The sequence below is a fragment of the Oreochromis niloticus genome, linkage group LG8, assembly GCF_001858045.2.
Source record: "Oreochromis niloticus isolate F11D_XX linkage group LG8, O_niloticus_UMD_NMBU, whole genome shotgun sequence".
In the NCBI taxonomy this organism is placed as follows: Eukaryota; Metazoa; Chordata; class Actinopteri; order Cichliformes; family Cichlidae; genus Oreochromis; species Oreochromis niloticus.
Genome location: NC_031973.2, coordinates 28,098,724 through 28,121,365, shown reverse-complemented (window position 1 = coordinate 28,121,365; position 22,642 = coordinate 28,098,724). Strand labels below are relative to the sequence as shown.

General features: G+C 40.8%; 2 protein-coding genes across 5 annotated transcripts in view; one reads left to right on the top strand and one right to left on the bottom strand.

Moving 5' to 3' along the window:
* Window positions 1-7,073, bottom strand: part of jmjd1cb (jumonji domain containing 1Cb) — a 108,330-nt gene extending 101,257 nt beyond the window's left edge. For 2 of the 4 annotated variants that reach the window (XM_005471226.4, XM_005471227.4), the window contains exon 1: window positions 6,625-7,070. In XM_005471226.4, the coding sequence (XP_005471283.1) occupies window positions 6,625-6,780 (156 nt within the window). In that variant the 5' untranslated portion in view covers window positions 6,781-7,070. Of the gene's footprint in view, window positions 1-6,624 lie in introns of all 4 variants that reach the window. The other 2 variants (XM_013276821.3, XM_025909522.1) reach the window with 2 other exon arrangements.
* A 10,127-nt stretch (window positions 7,074-17,200) lies between these two features.
* The window catches only part of reep3b (receptor accessory protein 3b), a 36,719-nt gene continuing 31,277 nt past the window's right edge, over window positions 17,201-22,642 (top strand). Inside the window, exon 1 of the mRNA XM_005471229.2 lies at window positions 17,201-17,556. Coding sequence (XP_005471286.1) covers window positions 17,525-17,556 — 32 coding nt within the window. The 5' untranslated portion in view covers window positions 17,201-17,524. The remainder of the gene's footprint in view (window positions 17,557-22,642) is intronic.

The window sequence follows — 22,642 nt, the reverse complement described above, 5'->3', positions numbered from 1 at the left end:
GCTGTGGCGATTTTCTTCCTTCCACAGATGTTGATTGATATTAGGAGTCCCAATCATGCCATGATAAAAAAAAAAAAACTCAGTTATGGTTGCAGTGTGCTGGGAAAACAACAACTTAACCCCAGGATACATAGGGGTTAAATTACACCTTAATATTACATGAAATACTCCTGATCGGACGTTGTGGACCTCTGCTCTGCCCACTGATTGTGCCTCTTGGCCCTCTCCGTATGGTGCAGAGCCATTTCTTTGCAAATAGGATGGGTGGAATAGCATACACCCAATCTATTACAGGGAAAAGTCAACCACAGAGGGGACAGTATCAGACTGAAGCTTGTTAGTCTACCAAAGCACCAGAGCCCTGACTCAAACACCCTCTCCAACAAGTCATCATTTAAAAAGTGCTCTACAAACCTTAGCATTACTGCTAACTGATGTATTCTCTCATTTCAGTGCAGCTAGCCACCAATGAAAAATCACTTACTGCTTAATAGACAAAGTGAAAATGGACAGCCTTACTTTGATTTTTAACATAAAATGTATTGCTGCAGCTAGGAACAGTACAAAAAGTTATCATACGTTTTAGCATTATACACTTACACCATGCCACACTAGAATTAAGAACAGAAAAACAGCCCACTGAGGTCTGACAAGGTCCTGCAGGAAGCTATAGCAGCTGCTGGCTAGAGGAGCCTAATATATTCCCAGGGTTATCTAGGAAGCCCTTGAGCCTGTAGAAGACTTTGTGGCTGCTGTATGAAGCAATGAGGTTCTGTAGCTTTAGTGTGTATGTGTGTGTGTGTGTGTGTGTGTGTGTGTGTGTCCATCTGACAGCAATGGGGGAAGGGTGCATCCAGCCTCCAATCCAGCCATCCCGACTTGGCTTCAGATTACATTTTGTTTCCTTAGGCACCAGAAAACAAACCACTAACACTTGGTGGATCTAGTTACTGCGCTGTTCGGACACCTCACAACTTGGATGTCATATTGCGAAATGTAGCTTAATGCATTGATGCCAACCTAATAAATAAATATAACCATTCTACACGTTTCATTTATTTACCTGATTGAACTGAAACGAATGCTATAATTAATGTGAGAAACATAGTACGACAAAGAATATCCTGAAGAATTTGCAGTACATTTAAAGTCTTAACTGTGCTCAGGTAACCTCCCAGCAACACTGCATCGTTTTTCAGCTTTACATCCTGTGTGGCTCACGAAACAGACACAAGTGCTTCTTTTCTCCCAGACATAAGTGTCTTTTTTTAACTATTCAATTATATAATGAAATTTAGAGTATTTGTTGACAGCTCTATGAGAGATTTTTACAGAGCATAAAAGATACCGGTGTGATTTAGAAATCATCTGTCATAGTTTGTCTGGTAAAATTCTCTCAGCACTGAGTGCAGTGTACGTAACAGTCTCTCACAGACGAGCACACGGTGGTGAGAAGCTCGGCCTGAGATAATACAAAGCTTTATCACAATATTAACAGATATTTTACAATATTTTTTTAACCATGTAACAAAATGAATTCATTCAAAGCCATGTGACTCATATTCACACGCAGCAGTATTAATTATCCCAGTCATGTGACTATAATTTGGACTGACCTGTTGAAGAACACCTTTTCAGTGAAAACTGAAAAACAGGCGAAGCACTGAACACCAGTGCAAAGAATTCAAAGCCATTGTGTCTTGTACAGTATGATATAGTCTATGGGTCTATTCCATGTGGACTAAGCCTACATATACATTTACACAAGAAGCTGACAGCATCTATTCTGCCACATTTATTCCCTCTGTTTCTAAACAATGTTGTTATTCACGACCCAACACACACACAGAACTGCAACACCCATGCATGGATTCTGTATGTGGAAGGTTCTTTTCTACTCACAGCCTGTTATTTTCTGCTGATTAGCCACACAGTGATGAACCTAAGGCTACAGCCTTAAAAACAAACTGGCACCAAAGGTTCTGTATACACACACACACACACACACACACACACACACACACACACAGTGGACTGTAATGAAAAACAAAAGCTCCTATAGGCAATGCAATGACCTGGCTGACCTGCCCTTTCTATTCACTGTGAATCCAGATGAGTTTGTCAATTTTGTGTCTAATGTGCCAGAGTACAGCTTTGCTGGTGAGCTTTAACTTTTCTTTAAGCATGTGTCACTGTCTCTCAAGCAGCTGAAAACTATGGGGGCCTATAATGCTGTTTAGACATTGTTTATGTGACTGCTTCACAAATGTTCAGCTCTCGGTTTAATATTTATCATTTCCATTTAAACCTGCTACCAGTTTCTGTTTCAGAGTGCTTGAAGAACCAATACTAGCTCAAATGCAGAGGAACTCACAAAAATCATCAATGGAGTAATTTATTTTCATTTTCTGAACTTTATTCTTTTTAAAATCCTCCCAAAAGTGGAAGCAGAGCTAATTAAAATGACTTTAGGCTACTCAGGTGGCAAACACCTAGTGACACTGCAAATGGATTAGGAAGTAACAAGAGCCTGACATGATATGACATGAGATGGAAAATAAACACATGTAGACTGAATCTAACCCTGCGGCTATTCATTAAATATCATTATAAGCAGAACCAACTGTATCAAACTAAACCTGTAATTTCATCAAAACAGATACATTGTATCTAATTAACTAATAGTTATGACATTCTGTGTAACAGGACTAAACTCCAGGACACTTGAGAAGCAATTAGTGTTACTTGTTTATTTGTCAGAAAGTACTGTGAAAACAAACGATTTGAAGACAAACAGAAAAGCATTTAATTCAGTATTATTTATATAGGACCAAATCACTACATTTGCCTCAAGGTAGGGCTGTGCAATATGAGAAAAGTCTAATATCATGATATTTTTTGGATATATCACAATAAACAATATATATCACGATATGTTTCAATAACCTCCAAAACCAAATGTTATTTTGAACCATATAGTGTCTAAAATTGTACTGGTACACTTATTCACAATGACCATTCAATATTTTTTTTCGACATCATCATGAATTCATGAGACAAAATAAAAACTGAAAGTAGGAGTAATAACGGAGTAATAACGCCTTCGAAGCGTGTGGGAGAGAAAAACCTCATATGCAGACAGCTTCATATTTCTGTGGCAATTTATACTCAGTGGTTATGATAAAGCCATTTTAACCATCGTACATGCAAAAACTAGCAATACATCAAGTATATTCGATATATCACCCACCCCTACCTGAAGATGTTTTATATTGTACGGTACAGGCCCTACAATAATACAGGAAAAACAGAGAAGCCCCACTAATCAGATGACCATGTATGAACAAGCACATTGGTGACAGCGGGAAGGAAAAACTTCCTTGTAACAGGAAGAAACCTTCAGCAGAACCAGGCTCAGGGAGGAGCGGCCATCTGCCACGACCAGTTGGAGTGAGGGGAAGAAGACAGTACAAAGAAACGCTGCAGAAGAGAGCCAGAGAATAATAATAACTAATGATTAAATGCAGAGTGGTATATAAACACATAGTGAGTTAGGAAGAAACACTCAGTGCATCATGGGAAGCACCCAGCAGGCTAGACCTATTGCAAAGTAACTAAGGGAGGATTCAGGGTCACCTGGTCCAGCCCTAACTATATGCTTTATCAAAAAGGAAAGTTTGAAGCCTAATCTTGAAAGTAGAGATAGTGTCTGTCTCCTGAATCCAAACTGGAAGCTGGTTCCACAGAAGAGGGGCCTGAAAACTGAAGGCTCTGCCTCCCATTCTACTTTTAAATACTCTAGGAACAACAAGTAGGCCTGCAGTGTGAGAGCGAAGTGCTCTAATATTATTTTATTGTGTGTACATGTCTCATTTTATGGCACACACACATGGACATATCCTCACCCCCATGATCAGATTCTCAACCTGTGAAAAACACTGAAAGCTTCTGCCACTTTACTTGATATATAGCTTAGCCAGATGTCAAATTTAGGATCTTAAATTATCTTGACACAATAATAATGATAACAATAATAATAATAATGATAATGATAATAACATCTCTGTCAGACACAATCCACAGCATTTCTTAACTCTACACAATTTTGAATTTTGAATATTAACCTGGTAAAAATCACACAAAGACAATTATGATTATTTCCATGCTGACTGACTCAATCCACAAGTGTTGAAGTGAAAAATGCAGAAGTCAAAATACCAACAAGTTTCACTTTTTTATTTTCTCATGTCATACCTGGGAAACTCTACATTAACTCAATCAACCCTGATAATATAATCTGTCTCCACATGCACACTTAGATTAGAGCTTAGAAGACCTCTATAAACAACCAGTTACCAACAATTACCTTCAAAGCACCCTGTGCCAACCCTTGAGTAAACACACAGGGTATATGGTCACTTAATTTAGAGCACTTATTCTTTACACACAATTGTTAAACAGTCTTATGCAAAATGAACTATAGAAACTGCGAGTAGCCAACCACACAACCAAATGAATACGTCTGACCAATCACATCTCAGTGCATCAACGCTGTCTGTCTGTGATCAGGTCACATGGACTTCATCGTAACAGCAGGTACGGACAGCACTGGAACAACCAGAGAAACAAAGTATTTTCTTTCTTTTTCCATATCAAGTAATAAGCTCTTCCACTCCATATAAGAATTAAATGTAATTTTAAGACAGCGAAACCAAAATAATCGTCTTTATAGGAATTGTTAAGTGCTTTTGATACATGCTCACTGATCTCTACTTTAGCCACAAACGTGAAAAACACTACGGGGCGTTCTCTTTATTATACATTTGTATCTGCTGAATAATAAATCTCATTGAGCATTAACAGTAAATATGCACTTTTGGCCTATCTGATCAGAGACACTTGACAAAGGCCTGGCAGCCTGGCTTGACACACTTCTTCTAATCTACTCTCAAATCCCTCTCCACTGTATTCACTCTGATAGTTAAGCCCCTTGCTAATGAGACTGTGCCACACTGTATGGAATTAAAGTAGAACACTACTCGATGCCTAAGTTACATCACAGACAAGGACCAGCTCTACATGGGAATCAGTAATCTGGGGACACGGCTGTTGTCCAGTACAAAGAAGCATATGCAATGCCTGATCTAGTGAAGGCACCAACAATGTTTTGTTATGAAGCTGTAATTAATTCATGAAAGATATGTAACCTCCCATGCCAGCCAGATACTTTGATTATATGAATAACAGAAAGCACAAATTCGTCTACTCTCTCATCAAAAATAAATCAGTATTAATCAGTTGGATCTATGATCTGCCAACGACTAAGAACACTGAAAAAATCCGTTTAAGCTTCAAAATCGTTGGAAAATATGCAAAAAATTAACTTGACAAATAAAATCATACACAAAGAATAAATCTGCCACAGAGCTCTGTGACAATCACATGATTAAATTCGCCATAAGCGTTAAAACCAGACGATTTATTGTTCTCAATAAATGGAACATATAGACAAAGACAACAGGCTAAACGATCAAATCAGAACTGGGCTGGGGCTTCTGCCAGTTATCTGCATAGGCAGTCAAAAAAGACTGAACAAAAGAAAAGGGGAAAATGCACTATACACTGCGTTAGCCAGCCAAGGGCTTGTCAGGGCAAATATTTCATTGTTTGCTGGTTTTGGCACGTTAGCCCGTTATAAAAAAAAATTGCCTCTCTTTATAGGAAGGAGGGGATCATGTATTTACTGCCCAGCTACTATTACGAATGCAATTATTACACGTGAAGCGGGAAACGTATCGGCACCTGTGTGACAGGAGCATGACAGAAAATGCAAACCATATATTTTACTTGAAGACAAAATGGCCTTTGTTCAGCCTGCAGCAAGCCTCTTCTGATGTGTGTTTGGAAATCCTAGCATTCCCGCGCCCGTGTGCGAGTCCGAGTGGCCGCAAGAAATGCCCTAATAACACGGCCGGTGACTAGAAACCACGAGGTAATAACGACTAATTTAACGTCTGCAGAAAGCCAATTTGACACGCGTCAGCTGATCTGCAGTGTAAAGCAGATTAAAGCCGCTCGGGACTCAAATTCCTACACATGCTTTTCTCGAATGACAACATGAGCCATTCACGTGTCACTCAGTGCTTCGCATTGATTATGTGTCAGTCGACCCTTACAATAACCCTCTGGCTGGCAGAAGCACTCATAACCGCGCTTCAAATGATCTGGGCACTAACTGAATAATCAGCCCACTTAAATCAGTCTTAGCCACAGCGAGTGCCTAATGGAAGACACAAGTTGGAGGATTTCATGTAAATAAGCTGAGAACTTAGACCAGAACTAACCATTTGCTTTCCAAGCTACCACACATTACCTCGCAGGCTTAAGAAAACTAGCCAAACTTACATGTAAACAATACAACATATTCTACTAATCAGTTGTGCATACACACCATAGACTCCTGCGTCCGAAGAGTCGGAGCGACCGAAAAGAAAGCCGCAAAATAATTTCCGCCTGGCAAGCCTACAACAGTGCCTCGCTGGCTAGCCACCAACCACAGAGATTTTCCCGTTTGCTTTGCATGTAACAGACCAACTACGAGGACAAAGTCAGCATTTTCCTTACCGTCAGTTCGGCATTGTCGCTGTCACGATGGTTGACGGCCCGTATAACCCCGGACCTCCACGGCCACCGACCAATGTCGCCGATTTCAGGCGGCTCGTCACCGCTGACACAGAGGAACCGCTTCCCGACCAGCTCCGGCCGAGCCTCGACTGCCATGGCCCTTTGCTGGTCAAACCCCCCCACCCCCCCGGAATAAACTTCCCAACAACGACGCCCTTGCAGACCTGTAACTTACGACATTAAAACAGCTCTAAATAATCCAACGGATGGGAGGAAAAGGAAAAAAAGAAAAGTTAGCCTTGCTGAAAGATGAAAAACCGACCCGGGGGATTTAAATGTGTAGCAGTCTCCACCCGTTCAAGCGTCAGTCGCCTTTTCTCTCCACTTGAAAAAACGGTGGAACATTGAACCGCAGCACAGCCGCCATCCATTGGTGTTTCTCCGCTGATCCCTAGACATTCACAAACCGCAGCACGTTGGTGTCCCTCCGCTCCGTCGAATAATTGGTACTATTTTTGCTAATACTACACGACTACTACCGCCACGAGTCGAGGCTAATATTATGAACGACTAATGTTCAAATTCCTTGTTATACTCCCGCTCTGTTAGCGGGACTGCACTTCTATTTCTGTAATCACAAGCAGCATTAATATAGGAAGGTAACAATTCTGGAGGATATTATGTTTACATCATCCATTGTGTTTAATATATTGTTTATATTAATATATATGATAAATAATGTAATCATTTATCCATTCTACTAAAGGTATACGTTTTTCATCACTATCCCAGTATGAAAGTTGGGTTTGGGTGTTTTTTGGTGTGTGTGTGAGGTTTTTTTTTGCTTGTTTGTTTGTTTTTCTTGCGAAATTACTTTAAAACAATACCGTACTCTTTAATGGCTACAAAGACATAACCAGTGTGCTTGGGTGGTCTCTTTAAGCTCCAAAGAGGAAGGAAATCACAAAAAAAGTTTAACTGGAAGATTCTTTTTTCCTTGGTTCTGAGGAGGATAAACCATCAAATCACAACAACAGTCTGCCTCAAGCTGCTTTATATTGTAAGGTAAAGATCCTACAATAATACAGAGAATACCCCAACATTTAGTTGACTCCTTATGAGCAAGCACTTTGGTGACAGCGGGAAGGAAAAACTTCCTTGTAACAGAAAGAAACCTCCGGCAGAACCAGGCTCAGGGACTGAGGGAAGGAAGACGGGAAAAAGACACACAGCCAGAGATTAATAATTACTAATAATTACATGCAGAATGGTGTACAAACACACAAAAAGGTGTGTCAAGAAGAAACACTTGAGCATCATCGGAAGCCTATTGCAGCGTAACTAAGGAAGGATTAAGGGTCACCCTTATAATATTCTTTGTCAAAAAGGAAAGTTTGAAGCCTAATCTTGAAAGTAGAGATAGTGTCTGTCTCCTGAATCCAAACTGGGAGCTGGTTCCACAGAAGAGGGGCCTGAAAACTGAAGGCTCTGCCTCCCATTCTACTTCTAAATACCTTAGGAACCACAAGTAAACCTGCAGTCTGAGAGCAAAGTGCTCTATTGGGGTGATATGGTACTGGGGTCTTTAAGATAAGATGTGGCCTGATTATTCAAGACCTTTTATGTAATAATAAGGGTTTTTAATTCAATTTTGGATTTAACAGAGAGCCAATGAAGGGACACCAGTGAAATATACTCTCTCTTTTTAGTATCTGGTCAGTACTCTTGTTGAAGCATTTTCAGGGAGTTAGCCTATTAATAGAGATAGGTTTATAGTTTTTAATATTGAAGCATTAATTAATGGCAGGACTTCTCTGAACAGTCTTGTAGGAATGGGGTCTAAAAGACACGTTGATGGTTTGGAGGAAGTAATTACTGAAGGTGAACTCACAAAGATCAACTGGACAACAAGAGTCTAAATAAGTATCAGTGGTATTGCACTTTGGAGATGTAATACTTCACAATGTATGACTAGCCAAGTAATTGTTGCTGTTGTCACTGGTTGGATTTACTTGTTTAATCTAATTGTTACGTTTTTAAGTGATGCCCAATGTCAGTAAATTATTGTGTCCTAAATGTTATGCAGCCATCCACCACAAGGTGGTGGATCCCTGTCTGCTCCAGACTGTGCACTGTCTGAACACTGAGTGCTCAGAGTAGAAGAGCACTATATAAGAACAAATCCATTTACCAGACTGAAACTCTGCTTCCTGGTCTCAACTCTGGATAGTTTGGGGGGTTTGACCAGATTCCTAGAAAAGAGATTAGCTCTATCCAAGGATTGGATGTTGTAGCTCCTAACAAGACCAGGAATTCCCCAGAAAGTTTTCCAATTATCTACAAAGCCCACATCATTTTTTGGAACCGTTGAGACAACCAGCAATTTAAGAAGGACATGTGGCTAAACACATCACTCCTGGTCCAATTGGGGGAACCAGAGAAAACTACCTAGTACAACATTGTTTTGACTGTTACACACCGATTCAATTGAAATTTTAATGACCTCTTATTGATGTAGCTGAGTGTTATTACTGCCAACGGGAATTATAGTTTTACAGAATTTATGTTTATTCTTAGCCAACAGTTTCAGAGTTCCTGCGATGTCACCTGCTCTGGCCACTGGAAGATACTTCACTATGGTTGTTGGTGTCTCTAGCTTCATGGTCCAAAAACAGAATCGGCAATATCCAGAGTTTGTTTGGTGTTGTTTATTGGGTTGGATGATTGAAGTCCTAAGAAAAAAGACATTTTGGCAATTTAACAATTTATTCATTTAACAGACACAGGCTGTAGTATGTGGAAGGATGATACACAGCCACAGCAGGCTGGCACTTCCTTCTCATGCTAGTCACCACTTGGTCACACACTGCTGTGGGGTGGCATTCCATTCTTCACCCGGTAAATGTCACAAGTCAGCCAATGTGAATATATTGGTCACTCTGGCATGAACAGCACGGCCAAGTTGATCCCACAGGTGTCGGTGGGATTGAGGTCAGGACTGCAGGCAGGCCATTCCATTCTCTCCTCTCCCAAATTCTGGATGTAGTCTCTAATAAACCCCATTCTCTGGGGAATTAACATTGTCATTTTAGAGGATAGAGTCCAGGCTCAGACTGTGGAGATATGGCATTGCTGTTATGGTAAGCTGTTTGGCAGGCAGGGTTTGGAACCAAACGCAGGACTCTGAGACGGAGAACTTAACCTAAAGTAGCAGCTTTTATTTGCTGGCAAAAATGAACCTAGAAACAAAATACATGAACACTAAAAGATAAATAAAAATTCAAACTTGGACTAATGATCTAAACTTGGGAGATGAGACGAGCACCGACAGCTAATGCAGAGAAGACACGTGGAAGACACGGAGACGGAAACCTAAAGACTAAAAACTATAACATAAGCACAAAAAAGAGAACCAAAACCATGACTGAAACAAAACCAAGTAATTTTAACAAAACTCAAAAACAGTGACAATTGCCACTGGTTGCAAAATGTCATCTCGATATCTCTCTGCATTGACATTGCCTCCAGTGATGAAAATCCTTATTTTTCCAGTGAGGGAGATATCCTCCCACACCATCACACTGCCTCCACTAAAATCTGCTACCCTATTGGAGCAGCAATCAGGAAGGCCTTTTCTCCGTCTTCACCACACCTTGACCCTATGATCCAACTGCCGTAGGCAGAATCTGAACTTACCGCTGAACATGACATTCGTCTACTCGTTCAGCTTCCACTGCACATGTCCAGTTGGGTAGAGCTGACAGCAATGGTCTCCTGAAAACCCTTACAGGAAATGTGCAAATCTGTAAGGAAACAGTCTGTGCTGATATCTTCGTGGGAAGCCCACTTTACGACCTGTCTCTGACATCCCCCATCATACGGAACTTGAATTTGGAGATGAGGGCACACTCCAAATAATACTGCAGCTTGGATTTGCAGAACACCAGCTTGAAGACGCCCAGTGGCATGGGCCCTATCCACATCAGTCAAATGTGGCATGCACCAGTGCTCTAATAGGGTGATATGGTACTACAAGGTCATTAAGATAAGATGGGGCCTGATTATTTAAGACCTTGTATGTGAGGAGCAGAATTTTGAATTCTGGATTTAACAGGAAGCCAATGAAGGGAAGCCAAAACAGGAGAAATCTGCTCTCTCTTTCTAGTCCCTGTCAGGACTCTTGCTGCAGCATTTTGGATTAGCTGAAGGCTTTTCAGGGAGTTTTTAGGACATCCTGATAATAAAGAATTACAGTAGTCCAGCCTGGAAGTAATAAATGCATGAACTAGTTTCTCAGCATCACTCTGAGACAGGATATTTCTAATTTTAGAGATGCTGCGCAAATGGAAGAAAGCAGTCTTACATATTTGTTTAATATGTGCATTGAAGGACATGTCCTGGTCAAAAATGACTCCAAGGTTCCTCACAGTGTTACTGGAGGCCAAGGTAATGCCATCCAGAGTAAGAATCTGCTTAGATACCATATTTCTAAGATTTTCAGGGCCGAGTACAATAACCTCAGTTTTATCTGAATTAAGAAGCAGAAAGTTAGCGGCCATCCAGGTCTTTAAGTCTTTAAGACATTCCTGCAGTTTAACTAATTGGTGTGTGTTACCTGGCTTCATGGATAGATAGAGCTGCGTGTCATCTGCATAGCAGTGAAAATGTATGCTATGTCTTCTAATGATGCTGCCTAAGGGAAGCATGTATAATGTAAACAGAATTGGTCCTAGCACTGAACCCTGTGGAACACCATAATTGATGTTAGTGTGTGAAGAGGACTCTCCATTTACATGTACAAATTGGAGTCTATTAGATAGATGTGATACAAACCACTGCAGAGCAGTTGTTAGGCTGAAGGAGCGGACTCTATGGCAGAACACACAGAGATGTAAGAAGTGCAAAAGGTGCTCTTTATTTACAATGCCCGGAGTATTTACATAGGTTGGGAGGTTGTAAAATAAATGAGGGGAAACCAGGGAAGGAAGCTGACACTCGGACTGAACGGGGACATCAGCACACGCAGGGTGGATCTACGGGAACACCGTGGAGATCAATCAACATGTTACTACTCAGGGAGGCGACAACATTCCGACACCAGACATCTGTCGCGCTGCTCCTTAAGAACGCTCCATCAAATGACATCTGATGTACCGCTGGTGTTCCAGCATCCTGTGACACACCGCCCCGCCTACCTGTGCTGAAAAAGGAAGCAAAACCCATGATACCACACCAGACAAACCCCACCAACTCCTAATAGCAGTACCTACAGCGTGCTCTAATATTATGGTCAACAGTATCGAACGCTGCACTGAGGTCTAGCAGGACAAGCACAGAGATGAGTCCACTGTCAGAGGCCATAAGAAGATCATTTGTAACCTTCACTAAAGCTGTTTCTGTGCTGTGATGAGCTCTGAAACCTGACTGAAACTCTTCAAATAAGCCATTCCTCTGCAGATGATCTGTTAGCTGTTTGACAACTACTCTTTCAAGGATGTTTGATATGAAAGGAAGGTTGGAGATTGGCCTATAATTAGCTAAGACAGCTGGGTCTAGAGATGCTTTTTAAGTAAAGGTTTAACTACAGCCACCTTGAAGGCCTGTGGTACATAGCCGATCTATCTATCTATCTATCTATCTATCTATCTATCTATCTATCTATCTATCTATCTATCTATCTATCTATCTATCTATCTATCTATCTATCTATCTATCTAAATCAGAATTTAAAATGCAGCTGGCATGTTTGATCTCTCTCCTGTGTGGTTTATTCCACGTCTTCCATTGACTTACTATAAACAAGCAAGACTAAAAAAGGAGCAGTGAAGGCAAGAGGAGGAGAATAGGGCAGAGCAAAGCAGAATGAGAGAGGGAAGGTCTGTGTGAGTCTCCTACTCATGTGTAGCTCTGTCCACGATTGCGTATTTGTGTGCTTTTGCTTTCATGTGCTTACGTCTCCATTGAGACGTAAGCACATGAGTGGAGGCACCTTTAGGACAGCGTCGAGGTTTATATGCGTGAAGCATGTAGCAATCAGCCTGCAGTGATCTCCAGGCTTGTGGGATGCAAGATAAGGAGAGAACGAGAGCTTGACGAGCGATGGAAGAAGAGCGGCATTGGAAAAAAAAGGGAAAAGATCCTGAGGAAATGCAGTCATAGAGCGGACTGACAAGGAAATGCGAGAAAGAGAAAACAAAAGAGTACGAAGAAGGCACAGAGCAGCAGTAGGTATTAGCAGACGAGTAAGAACAATTTGAAAGCAAGAGTATTGTGATAACTATGAAGAAATGACACTGTGGGATGAACATTATTGGATTCTATTCTGTACTGCATTGCACTTATATTGTACACATTTATATTGTGTTTTCACATAATACAAGACCGGCTGGGGAGCTGGATGGCTCTGCTAAAGACATCCCAGTTCCTTAAATTAGCAGAAGAATTCACTGCATATTCATGCTGTTTAAAGAAATACTTCAACGCTTTGGTAGTAACGGCTTTCTAGATTTCTACCCGTAGATGAGTTGGTCAGATGTGACCAATCACACTCAGTGTACAGTTGAGTAGGGATGTGTTTAGTCCTCTTCTTCTTTGTCTTTCAGCGGCTCTCTTTAGGGATTGCCATAGAGGATCATCTCCCTCCATCTAACCCTATCCCTCTCATCCTCTGTCACACCAAGCCTCTCACTATCCCTCCTCTGCACACACCCGAATCATTTCAACCCTGCCTTTCTGACTTTGTCTCCCAAACTGCTAAAACCTAGCTGTCCCTCTGATATACTAATTTCCAATCCTGACCAGCCTGGTGCTGCTCTGCTTCTGGTTTTTCGTCAGCACTACCATCTCCAAACCATACATCATAGCAGATCTCCATACCATCATATAAACTTTTCCTTTCACTCTTTCTGCTGTCTTTCTGTCACAAATCGCTCCTGACACTCAGTCCGCACTGCTTGCTCTCTTCTACACATATTTTGTGCACTGTCTGTTGTTTTGGATAATAATCTCCAGGTATTTTAATTTATCTACTTTCAAACACTTGACTCATTGCAGCTTCTCAATATTCTGTCATTCCTCTTCTCTTCAGTGGATAGCTTCACCTCTCTAGGCTCTGTTCCATCTGCTCCCTACTCTCCCTACAGATCACAATGTCATCCCGGGACACTGTGGTCCATGCCTGACCTCATCTGCCAACTTGTCCAACACTATCACAAATAATGAGGGGCTCTCAGAACATCTGTGATATAATCCCAGCTGCATCTTGAACCCATCTGTTACTTCCACCCTACAGCTCACCACTGTCTCGCTGTCCTTATAGATGCCCTCCACCACCCTCGCATACTTCTCTGCAACTTTTGACTTCTTCATCCAGTACCACAGGTCTTCTCTTGGCACCCTATGATACGGCTTCTCTAGATCCACAAAGACACAGATCAACTACATCTGACCTTCTCTAAATTGCATTGGTAGTGCCCTTTCTGGGCAAGTACAGCTTCATGCTCACTAATCATTACCACTCTTTTTATCCTAGCTTCAGCTTTTTCCCATAGCTGCATGACTCATTAATTCTATCTCTCTGTAGTTACTACTGTTCTATAGATTACTCTTGTTCCTGAAAATCGGTACCAGCACATTTTTTCTCCATTCCTCAGATATTCTCTTACTTCTTGAAGATTGTATTAAACATATTAATAAAAAATGTCCACGGTGATGTGGCTCATCTTTGGGGAAGATCAGTGCACCTACAGGATTGACTTGGAATGAGTGATGGTGTCATGCAGAGACAATAACTTGCTTCTTAATACACCAAAGACATTGGAGTTCATCGTGGACTTCAGGAAGAAGGAAAGGTTACTCAGCCATTACTCATTAACAGGAAGTGTATGGAGAAGGTTTCAGTTTCCTGGTTTTTGGGAGTCCACATCACTGCAGACCTGACCGGTGGTGTTAACACAGCTGAGGTGGTGAATAAGGCCCAGCAAAGACTTCATTTCCTGAGTGTGATAACAAAACAAAAAACCCCAACAACATCCGCCTCAAACTGCTGGTATCCTCATATCGCTGCTCAATAGAAAGATTACTGGCTTATTGTCTCTGTGTGTGGTTTTCCAGCTGCACAGTGGCACAAAGCACTTCAGCAGGTTATCAGAGTTGCCCAGAGAAAAGTCAGCTGCCGTTTGCCCTCTCTGGAGAAACGTCACAACACCCACTGTTTCAGGAAAGCCCCCAAATTTTGTGTGACCCATCACATCAAAATCTTTTAAATTGCTGCCATCAGGCAGACAATACAGGACAATAAAATCAAGGGCAAACAGACAAAAAAAAGTTTCTACCCTACAGCCATTAAAGCATTAAACGCAATTAAAGTATAATTTCTAATTATTATCAATGAGATTGATGCAATCTCCTGTATATTGGGGGCCACAATGGCTGGGTTGAGGATGTGTTCAGGCCAGATTAGTATTAAGTGTGAGAAAATGTGATGAATAAACACTTACAGCTGGCAGTCACTATTGTAATAAAAAAGGGAAATTTACACTTTGATCTGAGCAGCAAAGCTCTGCTAATATTTCCTGACTTTGTCTCATTTTTACAGGTTTCACCCTCTGAACAAAAACACACACACTAAACAATATGTATTATGTATGTCTATGTACAGATTCTATTTTTACTTCTTTCAGTCGAATGAATGGGACAAAGAGAGATTGTTGCATCCCCGGCCTAGCTTTAATTTCATTTTAAAGTTGCCTGGTGTCTCGAAAAAAAGGACAATAATTACCAGGATGCAGAGGTAAAAATACAGCCACCGACACTGTAGTGTACTCACAAAGAAAGACCCAAACACCTTGCGTAATGGGAACTGCCTTTAACCAGACTCTGATCTTCAGAATGCAGTGTATTTGTTCTGTTTGGTTTGTCTGCAAATGTGTATGTTTCTAATTAATGTTGTTGCTCTCTATGACATTAGACCAGTGAGCAGCTGAATGGTAAGGAGGTGTTTTCTGCTCAGCCCGGATCCTCTGATGCTTTCCCAGACGGATTGTGTGACCAGACAGGCTCCTCTGGAAATCTCCCTCGCTGAGCTACACACTGTAGCAGCCGTCTTCATGAATAACAAGTAGCTATAAAACCAGACCCCCCCCCCAGTCTTACCCACATGCCTGCACATACCTGCACAATACACTAACATGTCTGCATGGGCTTACAAATATCCTGATACATAAAGGCACAACCTCATAGCTGCAATTGTACAAGCTCAGATACTTTTATTACTTAGATTATTATTACCTAAACGCAAAGCAGACACACACAAAGAAGCGCCATGCTGAAAGCTGCTGATTACGGTTAGGTCCGTGAGTAATTGCACGATGATGCAATTTTTGTTATATTGCCTCTGTACACTACCACAGTAGAGTTTAAATCAAACAATCAAGAATTGAAGATTTTTAGCTTTAATTCAAGGGGATGGCAAAAGTGTTTTTATGCATAGTCCCCATTTTCAGGTGATCGAAAGTAATTGGACATTTGACCGAAAAACAGTTTCGTGGTCGAGGATGGCTGTTCTCTGTTATTCCACGGCCAGTTAAGCAGATTAAAAAAATCTGGGGTTGATTCAAATGTTGAACTTGCATTTGGCAGCTGTTTACTGGAACTCTCAATATGAGGTCCAAATAGATGTCAGTGCAAGTGAAGAAGGTCATCACTAAAAAAAAAGCTATCAGAGAGATAGTAAAGGCCAAATCAACAATGAATGTAACCACAAAGATGATGAAAAACTGCTAATGTGTGGAATTCTGTCTTTGGTTAAGAAAATGACTTCAGAAGTCGTCATGAATGTAAACGCAGAGGATTTCGGTTCACAACAAAGGGCAAACCGCTGGTTAAACTCAAGAATAGGAAGGGCAGACTAGACTTTGCCATAAAACAGAGCTTGCACAGTTCTGTAAAATATTTTTGGACAGATGAGACCAAAATGAATTTGGTACCAGATGAACCAAAAAGGCTGAAGAAAGAAAAGAACAGCTGATGATTTGTTATGGCATGGCATGCATGACTGCCTATGGAGTCAGGTCACTAGTGCTTATTGACCATTACATGACAAAACACTTTTTTGCATAAAACGAAAAAGTTTTATGAAACATTTGGACTTCATGAAATGTTTCAATATTACTTACCCCTATGTACAGTTACCACCTAACCCTTTGCTTTCCAACGTTTGTGCAATTAAAGGCATTTTTTATTTAAAAAAAATCGTGCTTTCACTTTTAGGTTCTTCAAAATGTATTTTGTATAATAAAAGCTATAGACATGAAGACTGAATGTAATGTGGAGGTCAAAGGGCGCTCACCTGCCATTTTCATGCTATGAAAAATATTTCCCTCGTGGTTGGCTAGAGCTCGCCACGAATCGACAGCAGACCAATCGGAGCACAGTAACTGAGTTTAAAATTCCACTGGCTTAACCAAATGGATGTGATTGGCTAGCCAAACGTGGCCAGCCAATTACAATTTCAGGTTCGTCGTAAACAGACTGCGCTGGCCAATAGCATATGCGGGGGGGGGGGGTTATTTCCCTAATGACGTCAGCTATTGAGCACCTTTCTTGTGCCAGGAACTGAGCAGCGAAGCAGAGAGGAAAGGAAGAAATCTGATGGGAGTGAGCGACTACAGCAGGAATATTTAGGATACGCGCTTCGTCGTTTAGCTATGACTCAAAGGACACTGCAGTGAGGTGTTCCTGGTGTGTTGGCTAGCTGATGTACGACGAGATTAGCTAGCTGTTTCTGGATTCGCTTACCGAAGTTTGGGCTGAAAAGTTCACGGCGGTACGGGATCGGTGTTTAACGTTATTATTATTGAATCTGTTCTACTGCTGAAACAGACCTACAGATACAGAAGACATGGTGTCCTGGATCATTTCGAGAAGCGTTGTGTAAGTACAGAGACAGCTCAAGGAGAACTCTTTCCTCGTTTTATGAGCAGCCGCTGTTTGCCTGGCCTGCTTGGCTATCCCGTTGTCGTGCTTAAGCTAAGTTAAGGCTCGAGTCATTTAAACTTGTACATTGGCTCTAAAACAACATCGCTTATGTCCATAAAGAGCTACAAAGTTGTTCTGTTTATAAAATATAGAGTTGTGGGGACGCAAGGTATGTAGTCTTGTCTGAAGCTAATGCTAACATGTTTGAGAATCATAGCGATCCGTGGTGCTGGTGAGTCAGTCCTAAGAAAATGTGACTATTGTGAAGTGGAACTTTACAAGCCTTTACATGTTCCACTGTGAAGGAGTGTCAGGTACAGCTGTCAGCCTGGAGATATTATTAACCAGCAATGCCCGGTTCAACCTGTTATCCATAATGTTGTCAAGACGCATGAAGAAGTGCGTTCCTATGAGTGGGTGAACGTATTTGGTTACTGGATAGTTATTAAATATCCAATTGCATATGACTGGATATTAATTAAATATCCAGTGTTATGCCATTGAAATTACCTATGAATAAAGCAGGTGTTTAATGTGTTGGGGACATGAGAGACATGTTTATTTGGTAAGGAAAACAGTAATTTTGGGAGTCGACATAATACCTTTTTTCCCGTCTCTCTCCTCCTCCCTGTGTCTGCATACGTCCACAGGGTAATGGCGGATAGGAACACCAAAAGCCCTCTGGGGAAAGAATAAATGCTTCTCATTTTTAACTAGTACAGCCTGTTACTGTACAATGAACACAGTCTTTGTCATGGGCTGATGGTGCTACACTTGGGCAGTTATGACGGTGCTGAAAGTACAGAAAGAAGGTGTGTTATTGTCTTAGACCAATAATTACGTGCACACACATTCCTTCTAATTTTAGATTCATTTGAAATTATGATTATAATATTTAAGGAAAAAAGTAAATTGTACAGCCAAGTGTAGTATACAAACCACATTCGCCTGTACGAATTGGACAATAACATATCCAATCCAGCTGAGAAAAAGCCTTTAAATCAGCATGTGGTCCATTACACATGCTCTTATCCAGTTGCTGGTTTGAAATTCAGTGTCATTTTGTTTAGTCACACATTTATTACAGTCTGCTATGTGCTTATGCATCGCCACAAAGAGATTGTTATCTGTCTTTTTGCATCTCTCCACATTCCCATAGCCGGTGTGTTTTATTATAGCTGAAATAAATCAAGGTTGTGTCTACACATAACAGACAACTTGTTGTTAAAAAAGTTCTATACTTAGACACTTTGTTACTAGTAGCCAGTTGGAAAAAGACCCCATTTTTACTTTAATTTACTAAAGAAACGCCAGCGGTAACAGTTTAACAGGCATAAAATTGTGTTTTTGCACCCACAAGATGATTCCAAAGAGCTGTTGGTGGAAAATTCAGCATATCTAAAGTGGAGGACAACACGAGTGGTAGGAGGGGAAATTTTTTTTAAATATGCTCCTTGTGTCAATCAGCTGCCACAGCAGCTCTGCCTCGACTCATTGATAACAGGCAGTCAGAAATGTGTATAGCAGGACTTTGTGTTGGTATCCTCAGATGCATGTTACCATTTTGGAATCAACTTTGTGCTACAGCTTAAAATGTTTGAGGTTGCTACTGTTGTAGAAATGCTAAAGGTAACATAATGTAACTAATGTTATAGCGTTTAATACTACCGGCTCCTCGACAGTCAGCACCACCATGTGAGTGATTCAGAATGACTTTTTAGTAAAAGAGCTTAAACAGTATGGGAAAGTATGGTACTGGTACTGACTATTACATGTTTGGTATTGTGATGTCCCTCACACTGACTGCAGCACAGTGTTGTTTAATTGATATTTCCACTGAATATCCATTTTTATGGACATTGCTTACTTTTCACATCTATTTTCCTATCTGTCTTTTTCCTTATGCTTTTATTTGGCTCTAACTCGTTTTCATGTAGAGTTAATGTTATCCATATGCTAACGCCATAAAGAACAGCACACATGGATAGAATACTGTGAAATAAGGCAACAGCACAGATGAAGTGGCCAAGTTTGATTAAGGCAAAACCCCATGCTAGAGCTTTGGTTGGTTTAGCTCATTAAACTGTGCAAGCGACCTATATGCCATTAGGCTAATGCAGGAAAACATCCCCCCTGTAAGCAGTGTCCTCATGGTCACCACCATAAAAGGAAAGCAAGTCTTCAATTTGAGATCAAGGACTTCTGTCCCTCTGCAAAAAGAACATGTAGGTATAACTAAAGGTTTCTGTAGTGCATAGGGAAACCCTGGAAGTGTAACATCGGGATAAAGTCCAAGAGTTAACATTGTTCTATTTTAAGGTTATGAACTCAGCATCATGAAAGAGCAGCAGCACCTCATTGTTACGTGTTTCCTTTTCACTTCAGTGTATCTCCATTTCAGCAGCTATTTCACTCGTGTGATTGTGGCGCAGTAGAAAAATAAATCAAAGGCTGATTTTCAACCTGTTTCTAATTTTAGGCAGCACCCTCGCAAGTCTACAAGTTAATGTGCCAAATATTTGTGTGCCTTTCTTCGAGTCTCTGTGTGTCCAGCTTGTTTCTTAGTTGCCGTGTCCTTTTAAGTTTAGCGACAAAGGTGTTTGAGTTACCTGCTTCAGAGCTGAACAGCCAAGATAACGATAATATAAAAAAGGAAGCAGTGATTAAAAGACACAAGATTTAAAAAAAAGAAAAGTTTTTGTTGTATAAACTCGCCTGTCTCTGCCCGTCTGGGACCCTCACATTCACTTTTATTGAGGGGAACAAAGTTAATATTCATGCGCCAGCTTCACTGTGCTAATGTGTGTATATTATCCTAACCATAGCTCTCTAGCTAACCACCATGTGGCGCACCATTATATGCCAGCTAGCCAACGTCAGTAACCCTACAAATCAGGCCGCTGTGTAGTTTTGTCTTTATTTATATCCAGTGATAGCAGAGCTGCATGTTTTAGTTTTTCAGAAGTCCCTCAGTCAGAAAATGGTCCATCATCTTTAGATAGAAACTAGCGATCTAACTCTGTGCTAACTTGTAACGCTGTTAAACTTCTTAAATCCTGTTTTTCATGGATGCTTGTATGTTCAGCTTTATTGTCACACCTGGTAGAGCAGCCACACTGTTCATTTGGACAGTTTTTGACTCAGCAGTGTTTGAGTTTGGGAACTTAAGAGGAGTTTGGACCCAGAAACAGCCACTGACTGTGTTTTTAGTGGAAAAGTCATGTAATCAAGTTCTTATTCCTAAGGCTCAAACCAGATGGTGGGAGCTGAAATCTTGGATATCTCTGGGTCTCCCACTCCTCCTCTCTTCATTGTGTGTGTCTCCTGTGTTATTTTTCTTCTTTTTTTAAAACACGGCTCTGTGTTTCTCTGTTCTTTCCTTCCACCTCCGTCCATCTGGTTTTTGGTGGTGTACGATGTCAGGAAGCCAGGGAAACTGACCTGTCGCCCAGAGTCAAGACCCATCTGAAAGCATTATTTTCTCAGCTGCATGCAGAGAGAGGAAGGGGTGGGGGTGTGCTGAAATGAAACTAAGAGGAAATCAGAGGGAATATAAAGAAATGGACAGATGCTACTTTTGGCATGATGACATTTAACATGTTTTCTGTGTGTATTTGTAGTTTTTTTTCTTATCCTTATGCACAGGATACGTTTAAGATCACGAAAAATGTAAACGTGTTCTTGCTACCATAGTAACTATCTAAATGTTTCCTAATAGACTTATTTTGTTTTTAATATAAAAATATATGACACTCCTGTTCTTGTACTAAAGTGATCTGGTACTCACAGAGGTCAGACACTTGTTGTATTAGGAGTAACATGGCATCAGTAAAGATGAAACCTCTACGTAAAGTCTGTACCAGCAGCATGCCAAGAGTATGAAATACAAAACAATGAGTCCAGCCTGTCTGGGAACGATGGGGCACAGCTGAAAATCTAAAGGAATCTCTTTGATCCTGAATGATTCAGTTTAAAAGAAATATTAGTCCCGTTTTTCTCAGAAACATAAATCAGCACAGTCACATGACCCATAGTAATCTAATTAGGCCATTTGAAGCTCGATGACAGGAGGACATTTGATACTTTTTTCAAACTTCAGATTTGTCCTCAGTTAGTTTTATGCCAGGTTCTGCTCTGGTGTTAGTTTGCACAGGTCTTTGGCTAAACAGAGTAAAGGACTGCACAGTAACTATAGTTTAAGTGTAAATAATAGTAATGTCTTGGTTAGCATGTTAGTTTTCTAAAACCAGAAGGGACCATATTTGGATGATGTGGTGGAGTATTAAGTTGTTAGCAAGCTGTGAAACACAAACACATATGCTAATTGGTGCTAACACTAGACTTTCATTCACGAAGACTAAGGCTGTGTATCATACAGCAAGCTATTTTAAAATGTCATTAAAATACTGAAGAAGGCGCAAACACAGTGGAAAGGTCCAGTTCAAGCCTCAAACAGAACGGTTGGCTAAAGCTTCCCAAGTCAGGAGCCGTGTCAGAGCAAAGTGGCCGCACTCCAGCACCCAAATGCACAAGTCATAAGTAAATTCACCCACTTTACAGTGACTATCGATAGAGGAAAAGAACATTACTTTTACTGGGTAATGTATCAAAGTTGATAACTATGGGGATCGAGGCCAGATTCACTGGCAGGTTTGCTGTTGCAGGAGTTACGGTAGCTGCTTTTTCATTGAGTTTTTGTTTTGCGCATCACCAACCAGAACCTGCACCAAGTGAAGAAATGACTGGTGCGACTGCGCTGAGCTCAGTGTAGTGGTAGAGCGGAACAAGGACTACTGTGGCCTGCTGCAGTCTGACAGGGTGAAGTAGCAGTGAATCTGTAGAATTGGCTGAGTATATTACTCAGTTAATTATTTTTATAAATAGTTTGCAGAGAATTACAGAAAAGACACATTAAAATGCATTAATTTAATAATGTAAGATGGTGTGCTGAGAAACACGCTGCATTAAGAAGGATTCACTCACCCTTCCAAATCGTCAAATTCAGCTGTTTCGTCACCTTTATCGTGACAGGTGTATAAAA